Source organism: Triturus cristatus, chromosome 4_2, assembly GCF_964204655.1.
Source record: "Triturus cristatus chromosome 4_2, aTriCri1.1, whole genome shotgun sequence".
NCBI classification, from domain to species: Eukaryota; Metazoa; Chordata; class Amphibia; order Caudata; family Salamandridae; genus Triturus; species Triturus cristatus.
In genome coordinates, this window is record NC_140586.1 from 293160007 (window position 1) to 293176314 (window position 16308).

The 16308-nt window shown below is 43.2% G+C and overlaps 1 protein-coding gene across 2 annotated transcripts in view; it reads left to right on the forward strand.

The window, feature by feature from the left end:
- The window catches only part of RABGAP1L (RAB GTPase activating protein 1 like), a 1225189-nt gene that overhangs the window by 823176 nt on the left and 385705 nt on the right, over positions 1–16308 (forward strand). For both annotated transcript variants that reach the window (XM_085601582.1, XM_085601581.1), the window contains exon 17: positions 446–520. In XM_085601582.1, the coding sequence (XP_085457708.1) occupies positions 446–520 (75 nt within the window). The remainder of the gene's footprint in view (positions 1–445; positions 521–16308) is intronic.

Sequence of the window (16308 nt, forward strand, 5' to 3'; positions counted from 1 at the left end):
ATCCTTACAACTAGTAAAGAACAACCAAGTAAAGCCTTTAGGTGCTGCAGTAAGTTGGGACTTGTGTGAGTAAGCCAGGGTTGAGAATCTCAGCATTTACGAAACTCTCTGAATCGTGACTGAGTTGGAGTACTAAAGAATACTCACCGTCTTATGCCTAACGTTCTACCTTCACCCTCTACAGTATTTGTAATAGTGGCCTTAATTCCACTGGTTACTTTGTATTTCTCTATATGTATTTGCAGAAAGTGCTTTGAAGAGGCCGAAAGCTACACAAAGTGGCAGAAAAAAAAAATACAGTGTTAATGGAGTCTGCCATTCAGCCATGACCTCTTGCATCAATATTTAGTTACGTGCAGGCTGGTGTTATGAATGTGTGTCTTTGTGTATGTAGGTTGTGCTCCTTGCACAGCATCTTACTTTTCTCTTGTGTCTCGTCTCCCAGGCATATTCCGTGTATGACGAAGAGCTGGGCTACTGCCAGGGGATGTCGTTCCTAGCAGCCGTTTTGTTGCTCCATGTAAGTACATTTGACAATAGAAGTTCAAGACTGCCATCTTCAAGAGCGTTATGAGTGTAGCATTTGTTGCACATGCTCACAATTTCAGACGTATGCAACAGTGCAGTAGTTTGGGATGCTATGACAATATCACTATGCAACCACCACTATCAATGTAAGCACAAAAGTGCGCACCCACAAAGTAGCCGCCACTTCTAGCTGATGAATAGTTAGTTTTTTTATCGGCTCTCGTAGCATATCCAGTAAAAGCAACAATGCATAATGTTATGCTGGGAGATACCTAATATCCAGAGGTATAAGAAACTATGGACCAGATGTACAAAAGCTTTTGAGGTCGCAAATGACCCAGTTTGCACAATCGGACCGTTTGCGACTGCAGAAAACAATTTTTTAATGTACAACGGCCCAATTTGTGACTCAGTAACCTGTTACCGGATCGTAAATTGGGTTTGCAATTTGATTTTACGAAGGGGCGTGTTTAGGGCTACCCTTCCTAATACCAAATCACAGTGGTATGTGTGAAATGCGGTCTCAAAACATTCACATTTTACCAGGTGGTAACCCATTCGCAAATGGGAAGGGGTCACCAAGGGACCCCGTGCCCTTTGTGAATGTTTGTGAAAACATTTTTTAAGATAAAAATAAACTTTTAATTTCACTTTTTGAAATGCATCCTGTTTTCCTTTAAGGAAAACAGGATGCATTAAAAAAAATTGCTTTATTGTAAAGCAGTCACACAAATGACTGTCTGCTGATGCCAACAGGCCACCATCTTTGTGATTTTTGCGTTTCGCAAACCCGAGACCTACCACATGAATATTAATGAGGTAGGTTTATTTGCGACCCACTGGAAATTGCAAAATGTGTTAAACACAGATTTGTTCATTGCTGTTTGTGATTATGAAATAGCGAATCGCTAAAAATTGCTATTTGGTAATTTCAAACATTTACCTTAGTACATCTGGCCTGATAAGTAATCAGACAACATTTACCGGAAAAGACAGTTTAAGTAGTTGGTTTCGGAGACTCAAGGCCTTTCATCAAGGCAAGAAACAAATTGACGTGTACACACACACACACACCACCCCATCCCAGGGACGTAACTACCATTGGTGCAGTGGCATTGGGCCATGATAATTGCTGTATATCTGATAGAGACTTCTAGCTGCAGATTCCTTACTTAGTTATCTCCAGGCGTCAAACTGGACCCAGAAATTTTAAAGCAGTGCCCTTGCACGCCTGTAGGTGGCATTGAAAGGCTCCACGTCTGCCAATCCAGAAGTTACGGTCACAGTGCCTATATAGGCGCCACCCCCAGCTCGTGGAAATCAGTTCTTTTCTTTTTGCACAGGTCTGCGCAGATCTCGAAGAGCTACCCCCAGTCACTTTATGACTCAGTTTTTTTCAACGTTTTGTCGAAGATTTTTGGGAGAATACTTTCTCCTGGTGTGCAAGGAATGTCAACCAAGAAATCAACAGGATTTAAACCCTCTGGTGTCACAGGCAGCTGTCTGTGACAGACCCACACTTGGCTTGTTTGTGGTGCTTGTAGCTGCAGCCCAACTCCAAGACCTGCGAGGACTGCCCTGCTATGAGCCCAAAGGTACTAAGGGAACGTTCCCTCAAGCTCCTCACCACCCAACATCTGATAACCCTGCGACTCTCATGAGTCCCTTCACTTGCAAGTTCCTGGGACTGTTCATGAAGCCGCTCCCACCACTTGTGGTCTCAATCATAATCGTCGGGTAAGTCCCACTAGCACAATAAGTCAAAGAAGTCAAAGCTTTCTTCGACTTCTCAACGCAGGTCTTAGTCCTTGGACGAGGCATTAGAGCGTTGTCACAGCTCAAGTCCTCACTCCTCCATGGAGCCTGTGCCAGGGTCCGCTCTGCGCCTCCAGGAGTTTCCTGGAGCATGAGTGACCTCCCCCCAACCTAAGGAGCTCTATGGGGCCATGCACCTCATACAGGGTTAGGGCCTATTGAGTTCAGAAGAAGCCCTTGCTACATCCTGCCAGTGGGTCCGCTGTTGGTGCCAGTCGGGCTCCATGGATCAGGTTTTAGATCCAGAGCGACTCCACTTGCAGAACCGCAAACTCCCACGGAGCCTGCTTCAGTGCTGTCATTCCCAGTGCCACAGTCCCATGGTGGTGCCGACCCCATAGTCATTCCAATACAGAGCCGTATCGACGTCGACTTCAGCACCAACCACTACCATGCCTTCTGAGATGGAGCCAGTGCCTTTTTCTCTTGATAAGCCATGAGAAGGGGGCAATTGGGAGGGGTCTGAGGACCCTTATGCTTTCTATGATCATCTTCCCCAGTGGGTGAGACACATCATAGGACATTGGCTTCGTTTCTACTCCTACCAGGGAGTTGGAGCATGGAGCCTCATTTCCAATGGTGATGCAGAGGGCGGCTGAGGTCCTGGACCTTCAGTTACCCTCAGTGACAGTCAAGACGAATGTCTTTACAGAAGTGCTTCAACTGCGAGTTTACCCCTCCATACCTTAACTCTGCCAATGAAGCCCCTACGGATGCCTGCTCCAAGCCCTTCCCAGGGGCTCTTGTTTTTGTCCACCGCCCGCTCCTGGGGATCCCAGTTTCCTCACCCAGGACCCCTTCCTGGAGAGCTTGGTGGTCCAAGCCTCCACCACCTAAATTAACCCCGGTGTGTTTCTTACCACACCACTGGATAGGGAATGCTATGGGCAGGACACCTTTGGCAAGAGGACACGTTCAGACTGGCTTATAGGGCAATCAGGCAGTGCCCGATGGGCTGGTCTGACAGATTGTGTGTGGGCCGTTTTTTTAGCAGTATTTGTGCCTGTTATGATCAGGTGGGTTGGGTTTTACTGTTTATTTCCCTAATATTACCACAACCATTGCCTGCAGCAAACATAAATGCATGCAGTCTCTCATACCTTGCGAAATCTCCATTCAGCATGTCTTTACAAGGTGTCCTGATATGTAAAAGTGGGCCACTTTTTTTTAGCTATCTAATTCGCTAATGGGGGCCACTTTTATGGTGGTCTCCAGGCCTATTTTTTTTGTCTCGGTCTGACCCTGCAAGAGAATGCTCTCTTCCGCCAGCCTAGCACTGGGGTCAGTAGCACCCCATGCATTTTGACCCGATACACCCACACTCTGTTGGACTTGTGCAAGTGCTGCCCAGGGTCTCAGAGGATGCCTGAACTATACTCTCCCAAACTGTTGATGGCAACTGAGACCCAGCAAAGTTCACCACAACATGCGATGTGGACACAACTGACTCACTGGGCAGAGTGATTGCGTTGTCGGTGGCACTCAGACACCACGCCTGGTTGAGAACCACTGGCTTTTCATTTCAGGGGGTGTCCAATCTTCCCTCATGGACATGCACTTTGATGGCTCTTGCCTTTTTGGAGAAAAGGCAACTCCGCGCTAGAGCCCTCTAAAGTCAGCAGGGCTGTGTCCAGATGGTTGGGCCGATTCATGGCTTCCCGTTAACTCCAGTCTGCTTTTCGCCCCTTCCGTGGTTACAGTAGGGGCTACCAACCACAGCCTTTCCCATCCAGTCACCACGGCCAGCAGGCTTCACAGCCTTTTCGTGATTGCGGGCATGATTCCCACAAACAACTTCAGACATACCAGCCTGAGGTGAACCCAGTCCACCGCCTCCCTACCTGTTGCCACCCCTAAGCCACTTTAGTTTGCCCTCATACCAGCACGGGACAGATTTCTCCATCACCTGCCCCACTGGCAGTCTTCAACATTGGACAAGAGCATCCTACAGATCGTTTAGAGGGGCTACTCCATTCCCTTTCTGGAACCCCACCACCCATTCCACATTCTCACCGTCGGCTGATGGAGGACCATCTCTCCTTGCTCCATCAGGAAATACTGGCTATTTTGGCCACAGGGGCCATCGAGAGGGTGCCGGCATCAGAAGTAGGTTGTGGTTGTTATTCCTGCTAATTTCTGGAGCTCAGAAAGGACGGAGTCCTCTTTTCTATCCTAGACCTGCACTTTCGCAACTTCTTCCTGAAGAAAGACAAGTTCAAGATGCTCACATTAGCTTAGGTCCTGTCTGCCCTTGATGCGGGAGACTGGATTGTAGCGCTGGACTTACAGGACACCTATTTCCACATAACCATGCTGCCTGCCCGTAGGCGTTACATGCGGTTCACAGTGGACCACTAGCATTATCAGTTCCCTGTGCTCTCTTTTGCCTTACTAGTGCCCCTCGGGTGTTCACCAAGGTGAAGGCAGTGGTTGCAGCATACCTGCGGAGGTCAGGGGTCCCAGTCTTCCCCTCCCTCAACAATTGGCTGTTGAATGCCGGCTCACCCCAGACAGTCATCTCCCATCTCCAGACTTCGGTGGGGCTCCTTCACTCGCAGGCATTCACTAGCAACTTGCCAAAGTTACTTCTGACTCCCTCTCAGATGCTCCGTTTCCTCTGAGCTATTTCTGACACAGAGCAGTTTCAGGCCTATATTCCCAAACAGTGAGTCCAAGATATGCAGGCTATGATTCCGATGTTTTAGCCTCTATCCTGGATTTCGGTGAGCCTGACTCTGAGACTGTTGGGCCTCATGACATCCTGCATCCTGCTGGTAACATGCTCCGTGGCATATTCAAGCTCTGCAGTGGGACCTAAAGTCCCAGTGGGCACAGAATCAGGGGAATCTCTCCGACATGGTCCTGATTTCAGAGGGAACTGCACGAGACCTGCAGTGTTGGATAACGAACCACGATTGGGTCAGAGACAGACCCCTCTCCCTTCCCCAACCAGATCTCTCAGTAGTGACAGATGCGTTACTCATGGAATGGGATGGCATTTTGGAGGGGTTGACATCAGAAGACTCTGGTACCTGGCTGAATCTTGACTCCACATCAACTTGCTGGAGCTCTGAGCGGTCCATTTGGCATTGAAATCCTTTCTACCCTTCATCAAGGGAAGGCTAGTTTAAATGCTCATAGACAATACTACTGCCATGTGGTACTACAAAAAGCAAGGCGAAGTGGGGTGTGGACCCTTCGTCAAGATGTGATGTGTCTCTGGACGTGGCTGGAACAACAGGGCATTTCCCTGGTGGCTCAACACCTGACATGTTCCCTAAACACCAGGGCAGATGAACTCTGCTGTCGATACCTAGCGGATCATAAGTGGCATCTCAATCGGGAAGTGGCACAAGGTCTGTTTGAACAGTGGAGAGAGTCTTTGTTAGATCTGTTCACCTCCGCAGAGAACGTGCAATGTCTGCAGTTTTGCACGCTGGAGTTTCCAAGGCAGCCCTCGCACAGAGACGCTTTTCTTCTCAAGTGGAGCTCAGGCCACTTGTACGCCTTTCCGCCCATACCACACCTGCCCAGAGTTCTCAAGAAGATCTGGAAAGACTAGACCCCAGTCATCCTTGTGACTCCGGATTGATTGCACACGGAGAGTTTGGCATACCGATCTTCTGCAAATGAGCATCGATCCTCTTATGAGGCTGCACCTTCGGGAGGATCTTCTATCGCAGAGGAGGGTCCTCCACCCAAACCTATCAACTCTATGCCGTCTTGCGTGGAAATTGAGCGGCAACAGTTAACAGCTTTCGACCGTCCTCCCAAAGTCTGAAATTTTATCTTGCCGGCCAGGTGGCCCTTCATCAAGACTGTATACGCCTGCCGGTGGAACACATTTGTGCAGAAAAGTCTATTGACCCTCTGTCTGCATCCCTTTCTGATGTGTTGCTTTTTATTTTGACCCTTGCCCAGCAGAGCTCTAATCGCGGCACCCTGAAAGGGTACCTTCAGGCTTTGTCTGCCTTCCTGAGGCTGCCCGATCAGCCCTCCTTATTTAAATCACCCATTGTGAATAGATTCCTGAAAGGCCTTGTACATATGTTTCCACCCGCCCCTTTTATTATGCCTCAGTGGGACATTAATTTGGTTCTCACCTTCCTCATGTGTGCTCCTTTCGTGCACTTGCATAATTGTCCCCTCTGGCTGCTTACCATCAAAACCGTTTTTTTTTCGTGGCAATTACCTCTGCCAGAAGAGTGAGTGAGCTGCAGGCTTTATCATCCAAGCCTCCCTTCTTGAACATATTCTCTAACAAGTTGGTGCTCTGCACTAGAGCCTCTTTCCTCTCAAAATGGGTCACACCTTTCCATGTGGGACAATCTGTCACCTTGTCCACTTCCTAGGCTCCTCTCCATCCCTGTAAAGAAGAGGAGCGACTCCACCGCCTGTACCCAAAAGAGAGTTGTCGTTCAACTTGACCTCATAAAAGAATTTTGGGTGGACGACCAACTCTTTGTGGGATACATTGGAGCGAAGACGGGTCGGGCAGTGCAGAAGAGGACCATCTCCAATGGGTCGTGGTCTGCATCAAGATTTGTTACGCTCTGGCAAAGAAACAGCCTCCTGAAGGCTTAAGGGCTCATTCCACCAGAGCTAAGGCTGCTACCACTGTTTTAGCACTTGGGGTTCAATTCCTGGACATCTGTCAGGCAGCAACATGGGCATCCCTGCACATTTGTACCAAACATAAGTCCCTAGACAATTAAATACAATGAGGGCAGTGGGGAGTTAACATGAAAATGCAACAAAGATATAAACCACAGGGAATGTTGTTGGTCTAATATTACTATATTTTGTTGTTTATACATGGAATATTTATCATGGCAATGTATCTAACAACAGATAACATATACAAGTCAGTAATGACCGTGCTAAGGTTTTGTCAACAAGTTTGTGCAAAATTGAAGGACTTAGGATAACCCAAGCGAAATTATTACTCTGTAATAAACCACAATGATTATTGCACTGAAGAAACCTTAACACAAGAGTAGCCAGTAGTTGTAGCACTGAAGTAGCCAACACATGTTTCACGGAATTTTATCTCTGCTTCTTAAAGGCTAGAGAGAACGTGAAAGAAAAAATGCAAACAAAGAAAATATAAACCACAAAGCTGACAGATACAGTATCAAAAAGCAATGCAAACAAAAAAATACAAGAAAATTGTTCAAAGAAAGGGGGAAAGAGTAGTAGCTAGAACTTTTCACTGGATACTGTCTCCAGACTTTAAGCAATGTATACAAGGAGAAAAGCAAGAGTCAATTATGTACTACGAAAGAAAATCTAATCCCAGAAAATATGAAAGGAATAGTGAGCCAGCATTCAGTGTGACCAATAGCACCAGTGGAGATGCGTTCCAAGAACAAATCAGCAACAGAATCAACAGAAAACAGAATAAAATCAAGAGCAAAAGCAGTTCCCAGTGGGAAAAGAGCCCAAGGATGATCTCGTAACGGCCAGAAGGCCAGAATAGAGGGATATGGCTTGCCAAATTCCACAGTTGAGATTAAATAAAGCAAAAGTCACAAGAAAAGTTCAAATCCTATCCAAAGGATGTTGAGCAGACATGGGTATAGAGCATCTAGATTCCAATCCTAAAAACATAATGTCCAAATGCAACGTTAAAGTTCCCCATCACATTAATACCGGCACTGTCCTGACCAATTACACTCACGTTAAGTATTGACCCAGTGGGTAATCAAAAAATAAATAATTGTAAAAGACACCCTAAGTTGACATAACAATTTTCCATTTCTCCTTGCCTCATATATCATAAACATATATGTAATAAAGGACACAATACTGAGAAAATCCCCACATACCTCGTTACCAATTATATCCAATTAGTGCAGGAAATTCCGCAAAATCCATAAAGTCAACATCCAAATAAAGGAAACCGTATGAGTCACAATGAGTAGATATCTACAAGAATAAATACCAAAAATATGATGCCAGTCCGATATTCCACCATATATGCAATCAAAGCATATATGGTGATTAGACTCGCCCCATATTGTCAAATCCTTTTTGTAGCAAAGCATCTGACAGCAGGCTCACTACAGCAGAAACAGTAACAGTTAGGATAAAAGCAATCCCATAACACAAAAAAGCAAGAGACACCTGTACTGAGGACATTATACTCTCCCTGCAAGCAGTAAATGGATCAGTACTTACATTTCTAGATAGCAGTCGCTTCATTAAGCAAAGTAGCTAAAAGCCGCGTGCAAAGAAATAAAGAAGACAAAAGGAAAAAATATATGAACGCCACCTAATAAATATGCAGCCATAATAACCGTTTAAGCTAATACTCATAAGAATCCTTAACAGCCCTTAACGCTAATACTCCCAGAAAGAAAACGTGTTTCCACATAGACCTCCTTCATGAACAGTCCAAGTGTATGTGCACTAGGGAGAAAATTAAATAGGCCGTCAAAATCGCTGGTTATTGGCCTTAATGATTATCAACACCTGCCGGCTCAGCCTGTTATTCGTGTACATGAATTAAAAAAACATCCAATCCTCTTTCAATCCAACATGAAAACCCAGACCGGAATATGTTGATTGGTGAAAGCGGCCACCCTGTTTAGACAACGACAGGGAAAGAAAGAACAAACATAAAAAGCACCAAATCCCTCAAATTATAATTCAAAATATAAAGAAACTAAGACTAATATAATGGTTTGTAGTCAACTTCAAACATATAAAGGACAAATTAAAGGCTCTAGTCCTATATACAGTTCTACAGTGATCCGATCAATTCACAAACAACCTGAAAAGGAGAGGCTCGAACACCCACATAGCTCCTCCATCTGTACGGTAGTGTACCATGCCATTATACTAGACCTCCTGCATAGCAAGAGGTGGAAAAGTATAGGGTAACTGTATCAGTTATTACTTGCATGGATAAATAATTCTAACATTGTGAAATCCCATTAGGGAGGAATAGGCTATAGTATAAATCAAAGCTATGTTGTCATGAACAATTAATCACTACATAGGCATGGTCAATTGATCGCATCACATTGGCAATTACCCGTCCAATGTACTGAGCTAACCACATATTAGCAGACAAGTCTCATCTTATAATACTAACATCAAAGATGAGAAACCGAAATAAAGACTCTTATGATTACAGAGGCGAGCAGAAGCTATTACCTGTACCAAATACATCCAAACTTTACTTTTCAAAAAGACGCTTAAGTGCGCGTCAAAGCCAATAAGCATCCCAAACAATCAAAAAAAGAGAGTGGGACTCGAACACCCACACTATCCCATCTATACATCAGTGTTCCAGACCATTTTACGACAACTCCTGTATTGAAAATAACACCATGCTGGATGATATGAATTGACTGTGTCGGTTTCGAAATCACGTAAACTGATTTTTTTTTTCCCGAAGTCCCATGTAGAGGACACATGCTTTATTTTAGCAACATCATAGACACAGATCCTCAGCCATTCTATCTCATTCTCTCAATCACTAGTAAAGAAAGAATCAGACAAATAAAAAGTAACAAGGGTGGAAGATTGCAAAACCAAGTGGGTGAGCATCAAAATCACCAGCGCTTCCCACTCCAGAATGATGTACACAGATACTTGTCCAACATGTTCCATACATAGGTCTCTGGAGAGAAAAGAGTAAACAGTCAATATCAGAAATCAGAATTGAAAAAAGAAATAATTCGGTCAAAGATATGCATTAAGAGAACAGAAAAAGATTTATCACACCAAGGGCCAGATGTATCAAAGGGTTTTGCCCATTCTGTGTCTATGTGGAAATGTGTTGACACATATGGCTCTAAGTAAAGCAAAGCAATTATGTGGCATTATGTAACATACTGTCACAACCTGCAAACTCAAATATCACATTAGTATGTACAGGTGGCCTCTTAGAGTAATAAGAGATCGATAACTGACATTCCAAAAAAATGTACATTTCAGAGGCCATATTGTAAATGTCACATTATTAAGGACAGGTGGGATCTTAGAATGATGAGAGTTGCATAACTAACATTCCAAAGTGGTATATCATTGAGGGTCCACATTTAAGCCATATTGTACAGTTTGTAGACAATTAATCCACCAACTTTCCTTACGGTATATCTTGAGTTCTCCGTCACATCCTCTATGGTGTATATGTACATGTTCAATACCCATGATTATAATGTTACAAATCCGATCAGGCTGATGATTGCTGGCAAACTGCTCAGTCAAAGGAGAATTGGAGTCAGTATGTGTTTTTTCCATCTAATTTTAAAGGCTCTTTTCGGTGAGCCCACATATTGGCGCTTACAAATACAAATAATCATATAAATACAGTAAGTTGTTTTGCAATTCATGAAACCTCTAATCCGAAAACATCTTGATTTATCATGATTAAAAAATTCTGCAACTTTATCATTCACATATTGATAGAAAATACAACTCCTACATTTGAAGCAACCAATTGTTTTTGTATTCAGCCATGTGTTGGCAGTATCTACTAAATATCTAGTTGTGTCACTAGGGATACGGATCTTCTTAAAGGGTCAGCCTTCCTATATGTGACCAAAGGACAATTAGGTAATAAACGGTTCAAATCTTGGTCTGATCTCAGAACATCCCAATTTTTCGATAGAATTTAAAAAATCTGCCAGTTCTCTGCACAAAATGCTTTGATAAATCTAATGTGGGGGTCAATAGTATGTGCTCTCACTCTCACCTTGGTCCTCCCAGTATTGGCATGTAAAGAAATCTGTGGAACTTTGCAAGCCCTCTCCAATGCAGATACAAGAGTTTTAGCCGGATAGCCTCTTAATCTAAACATATGAATACAATCATGTGCTTTTGTTTCAAATTCTTCACTGTCACTATAGTTACCTTGAGAAAAAATATTGATGTGCTTTGAACCCATCTGTATTGGCTCAATGAAAATAACATTGAAAATTAGATAGAAATATCACTTGGGCGCAATACGACATGCTGTCTCCAAGTCTCCTTTGGCTGTTCATTTTGCCAGCAATCATCGGCCTGATCAGATTTGTAACATTCTACTCATAAGTATTGAACATGTACATATGAACCATAGAGGAGGTGACAGAGAACTCCAGCTACGCCGTAAGGAAAGTTGGTGGATTAATTGTCTACAAGCCATACAATATGGCTTAAATATCGACTCTGAAATGTATACCACTTTGGAATGTTAGTTATACCACTCTTCTCACTCTAAGATCCCACCTACACTTAATAATGTGACATTTACAATATGGTTCAAATGTGAACTCTTAAATGTACATTTTTTTGGAATGTCAGTTATCTATCTCCTATTACTCCAAAAGCCCACTTGTACATACGAATGTGATATGTGAGTTTTCAGGTTGTGACAGTATGTTACATAATGCCACATATTGCTTAGCTCCACTTGGTGTGAAAAATCTTTCTCTGTTCTCTTGATGCCTATCTTTGATCGAATTCTTTTTATTTTCAATTCTGATTTCTGATATTAAATCATTACTCTTTTCTCTACAGGGACCTATATATGGAACATGTTGGACAAGTATCTGTGTACATCATGCTGTAGTTGGGAGAGTTGGTGATTTTGATGCCCACCCACTTGGTTTTTCTGTCTTCAACCCTTATTTTGTATTATTTTTTTATTTTTGTTGGATTCTTTCTTTAGTAGTGATTGAGAGAATGAGATAGAATGGCCAAGGATCTGTGTCTATGATGTTGCTAGAATAAAGTGTGTCTCCTCTACATGGGACTCCGGGATAAGAATTTTTAGTTTATGTGATTTAGGAACTGACACAGTCAATTCAGATCATCTGGCATAGAGGTATTTCCGATATAGGAGGTGTAGCAAAATGGTGTGGCATACTGATGTGCAGATGGGGCCATGTGGGCATTCGAGTCCCACTCTCTTTTTTTGATTCTTTGGGATGCTTATTGGCTTTGGCGCACGCTTCAGTGCGTCTGTTTGAACAGTAAAGTTTAGACATATTCGGTACGGGTGATAGCTTCTGCTCACCTCTGTAATCATAAGAGTCAGTTTTTCTGTTTCTCATCTTTGATGTTAGTATTATAAGATGAGACCTGTCTGCTAATATGTGGTTGGCTCAGTTCATTTGGCGGGTAATTGTCTATGTGATGGATGCATTTAGCGATCAATTGGCTATGCCCATGTGGCGATTAATTGGGTATGACAACGCAACTTTGATTTATAATATGGTCTGTTCCTTTTCTGATGGAATTTCATAATATTAGAATGTTTTATCCACGCAAGTAACTAACTGACAGTTACCCTACAATGGCAAGGTACACTGCCATACAGATGGAGCTATGTGGGTGTTTGAGCCTCTCCTTTTCAGGCTGTGATTTGATCGAATCACTGTAGAATTGTTTATAGGACTAGAGCCTTTAATTTGTCCTTATTCATATATTTGAGGTTGACTACAAACTGTTATATCATTCTTAGTTTTGTTATTTTTTCAATTCTAATTTGAGGGATTTGGTGCTGTTTGTTTGTTCTTTGTTTCCCTGTTGATTGTTTATATAGGGTGGCCGCTTTAACCAATCAATATATTCTGGAGCGGGTTTTCATGTTAGATTGAAAGTGGATTGGATGTTTGTTTAATTTGTGTAGACGAATAACAGGCCGGGCTGCCAGCTGTTGATAATTATCAACGCCAATCACTAGCGATTTTGATAGCCTATTAAATTTGCTCCCTTGTGCACATACACTTTTGGCTTCTCGTGAAGGAGGTTAATGCGGGAACGCTCTCTGTCTTTTTGTGAGTATTAATGTTAGGCGCTTTTAAGGATTCTTATGAGTTTTTGCTTAAACCTTTATAATGGCTACATATTTATTAGGTGGTGTTCATATATCTTTTTCTTTTTGTCTTCGTTATTTTGTTTCATGGAGCTTTTAGCTACTTTAATGAAGCGACTGCTATGTAGAAATGTACTTTTACTGCTTGCAGGGAGAATATAAAATCCTCAGTACGGGGGGTCTCTTGCTTTTTTGTGTTATGGGATTGCTTTTATCTTAACTGCTAGTGTTTCTGCTGTAGTGGGCCTGCTGTCAGATGCTTTGCCATAATATGAATTTGTCAGTATGGGGCGAGTCTAGTCAACACGATGTTTTGATTGTATTTATGGTGGGATATCGGAATAGCATCATGATTTTGGTATTTATTCTTGCATTTATCTACTCTATATTGACTCTTACGGTTGCCTTTATTTGGATCTTGACTTTATGGATTTTGCGTAATTTCCTGCACTAATTGGATATAATTGGGAAGAAGGTATGTGGGGGTTCTTTCAGTATTGTGCCCTTTATTACAAATATGTTTATGATATATGGGGAAAGGGGAAATGAAAAATTGTTGTATCAACTTCGGGTGTCTTTTATAAGTATTTATTTTTTGATTACCCACTGGGTCAATAATAAACTTGAGTGTCATTTGTCAGGACAGTGCTGGTAATAATGTGATGGGGAACTTTAATGTTGCATTTGGACATTGTCTTAAGGATTGGAATCTAGATGCTGTATACCCTTGTCTGCTCGACATCGCTTGGATAAGATTTGAACATTTTTGGAGCTTTTGCCTATTGTCTTATTTAATGTCAACTGTGGAATTTGGCAAGCCATATCGCTCTATTCTGGCCTTCTGCCCTTTACGAAATAATCCTTGGGCTCTTTTACCACTGGCAACTGCTTTTGCTCTTGTTTTTATTCTGTTTTCTGCTGATTTTGTCGCCGATTTGTTATTGGAATGCATCTCCACTGGTGCTATTGGTCACACTAACTTATGGCTCACTATTCCGTTCATATTTTCTAGGAATATATTTTGTTTTGTAGTATATGATTGATTCTAGTTTTTCTTCTTGTATTCATTGCTTAACATCTGGAGACGGTATCCAGTGAAAACAGTACTAGCTGCTACTCTCCCCTCCAAACCCCTTCTTTGAATTGTTTTCTTGTTTTTTGGTATTATGTCTTTCAGCTTTGTGATTTATATTTTTGTTTGCATTTTTCCTTTCACTTTCTCTCTAGCCCTGGAGAAGCGGAGATAAGATTCCACGAAACACATGTTGACTACCTCAGTGCTACAACTACTGGCTACTATTGTCTTATTGTTTCTTCAGTGCCATAATCATTATGGTTTATTACAGTGTAATTATGTCACTTGAATTATCATAAATCCTTTAATTTTGGGCCAACTTGTTGACAAAACCTTAATGCTGTCATTGTTGACTTGTATATGTTAACTGTTGTTAGATACATTGCCATAACATTGATTGCAGCATGTATAAACAACAAAAGATAGTAATTTTATACCCGCCACCTTTTCCTGTGTTTTATAATCTTTATTGTATTTTCATGTTAACTCCCCACTGCCCTCATTGTATTCAATTAACTTTTTGTCAGCTGGATAAACTAACGCTAGTGGGTGATTGCGCAGGGCCATTTCTCCGTTTATCCAGTCCTTCTTATTGTTACTACCTAGACAGTCAAGTCCACAGAGACTACCATTTCGGCCGTTCAGTGCTGCAGGATTTCCTAGTCTGAACTTGTCCACAGTCCTTCCTCCAGGAATGGTTCTACTTGGGTATCTATTCAAACGTAAGAAATCTATGGCTAGATGTATCTACCAGATGAACAAGTTACATACCTTCGGTAACGCCTTATCTGGTAGAGACATGATCTAGCTGCAGATTCCTTACTGACCCACCCATCCTCCCCGCTCTGCGAACAGGTTTCTAGGGTCAGGGAAGATCCCTTCCAGGATCCTAGGATTCAAACACACCGATGTCAGTACACTTCATAGCTCCATGCTTCTGACGTGAAAGTCGTGAAAATGTAACTAATGTTAGTGCGCCAAGATGGCGCCTATATAGGTGACACGGATGCCACTTCCGGATGGGACGCCACCACCGACACCACTTGGAGCGCAGGGATATTGCTCGAAGAGAATTCTTTTTGATCCAGAATGAGGTCTGGGAAATTCAAAGGTAAGGAATCTGCGGGTAGATCATGTCTCTACCAGATAAGGCGTTTCTGAAGGTAAGAAACGTCTTCATTCAGTGGGGGTCACTTCATCCCTTTTCTGGAATCCCCGCTGCCCATGCCACCATCCTCAGACTTGTTGACAGAGGAACACCTCTCCTTGCTCCGTCAGGAAGTCCAGGGCTGTTTTGGCCAAAGGAGCCTTTGAGAGGGTGCCAGCATCAGAAGTAGGCCATGGTTGCTATTCCCACCACTTTATGGTGCCCAAGAAGAATTTAGACCTGTGCCCTCTCACTTTCTTCCTGAAGAAGGAGATGCTCACGTCAGCTCAGGTTCCGTCTGCCCTAGTCGGTTGCGCTGGACTTGCAGGACACCTACTTTCATATTCCTTTCCTGCCTGCCCACAGAGGCTATCTGCGGTTAACTGTGTGCCACAAGCATTATAGCTGTTCTCCGTTTCGGCTCTACCAGTGCCCCTCGGGTATTCACCGAGGCGATGGCGGTGGTTGCAGCACACCTGCGGAGGTCAGGGGTTCCAGTCTTCTTCTACCTCAACAACTGGTTGTTGAAGGCAGTTTCACCCCAGGCAGTCGCCTCCCCCCTCCAGACAACTTTGGACATCCTGCATTCACTTGGGTTCACTATAAACATGCTAAAGTCACACTTGTCTCCCTTTCCAGTGCCCCGCTTCATCAGAGCTGTTATGGATACAGTTTAGTTTCAGGTATATCCTCTGTAACAGTGACTCCAGGCTGTTCAGACTATGATTCCGATGTTTCATCCTCTGTCCTGGATTTCAGTGAAACTGACTCTGAGGCTGCTGGGTCTCATGGTCTCCTGTATCCTGCTGGTAACACATGGCCAATTGGCATATGTGGACTTTGCAGTTCGGAGACGCTTTCAACCTCGAATGGTGCTACGTAATTTCTGCAGATACCACTCCTGCTCAGAGTTCTCAAGAAGATCAACCA